This window comes from Bison bison, unplaced genomic scaffold (assembly GCF_000754665.1).
Source record: "Bison bison bison isolate TAMUID 2011002044 unplaced genomic scaffold, Bison_UMD1.0 scf7180017864236, whole genome shotgun sequence".
In the NCBI taxonomy this organism is placed as follows: domain Eukaryota; kingdom Metazoa; phylum Chordata; class Mammalia; order Artiodactyla; family Bovidae; genus Bison; species Bison bison.
The window spans coordinates 2,146,664-2,147,250 of NW_011494808.1; the positions used below are offsets into that span (position 1 = coordinate 2,146,664).

Here is a 587-nt window from a genome sequence, read left to right on the forward strand (position 1 = left end):
TGGCATCTGGCATTTTCACACATTCAGGTCTACACTTGGGGCAGGAGTTTGTCTGCTGTGTTGTAACTTGTCTTCTCGTTACAGGATAGCTCTCGCTTTCACGGGGATCAGCCTCCTGGTGGTGGGCACAACGATGGTGGGGTACCTGCCAAACGGGAGGTGAGCGGAGCGTGGGCGTCGGACTCTGCGGGTACCACAGGGGGCGTGGGGCGTGGCCCAAACCACAGGCTCTTAGATGGAGTCAGTAGCTCCATGGTAACTGACTCGGCAGCAGAGCTCTGTTCCCCCTCACTGATCTTATCTGAGACTGTTCTTTTTGCCCTCCAGCCCTCGCATTCTTCCAGTTTTAAAGACAAAACAGAGAAACCACAAAATGGTAGTGTCCAGGGCTAGCAGGCTTTACAAAGCAAGTAGTTGAGTTTTGAGCATTCTACTGTGTTGATGAATTGTTTGTTGAGAGGGTGAGAAGTGTAGGTAGGTAGGTTCTTTTTGTTTGCTTTTTCCTTTTTTTTTTTTTTTTAAGAAATGGGCTCCTCCTGGGAAGTTCTGGGGCTGGCAAACCTCTCTTCTTCCCCCGCTGATGGGGA

At 50.4% G+C, this 587-nt stretch overlaps 1 protein-coding gene across 2 annotated transcripts in view; it reads left to right on the forward strand.

Moving 5' to 3' along the window:
- The window catches only part of AGPAT6 (1-acylglycerol-3-phosphate O-acyltransferase 6), a 17,342-nt gene that overhangs the window by 9,697 nt on the left and 7,058 nt on the right, over nt 1–587 (forward strand). For both annotated transcript variants that reach the window (XM_010846369.1, XM_010846370.1), the window contains exon 4: nt 85–159. In XM_010846369.1, coding sequence (XP_010844671.1) covers nt 85–159 — 75 coding nt within the window. The remainder of the gene's footprint in view (nt 1–84; nt 160–587) is intronic.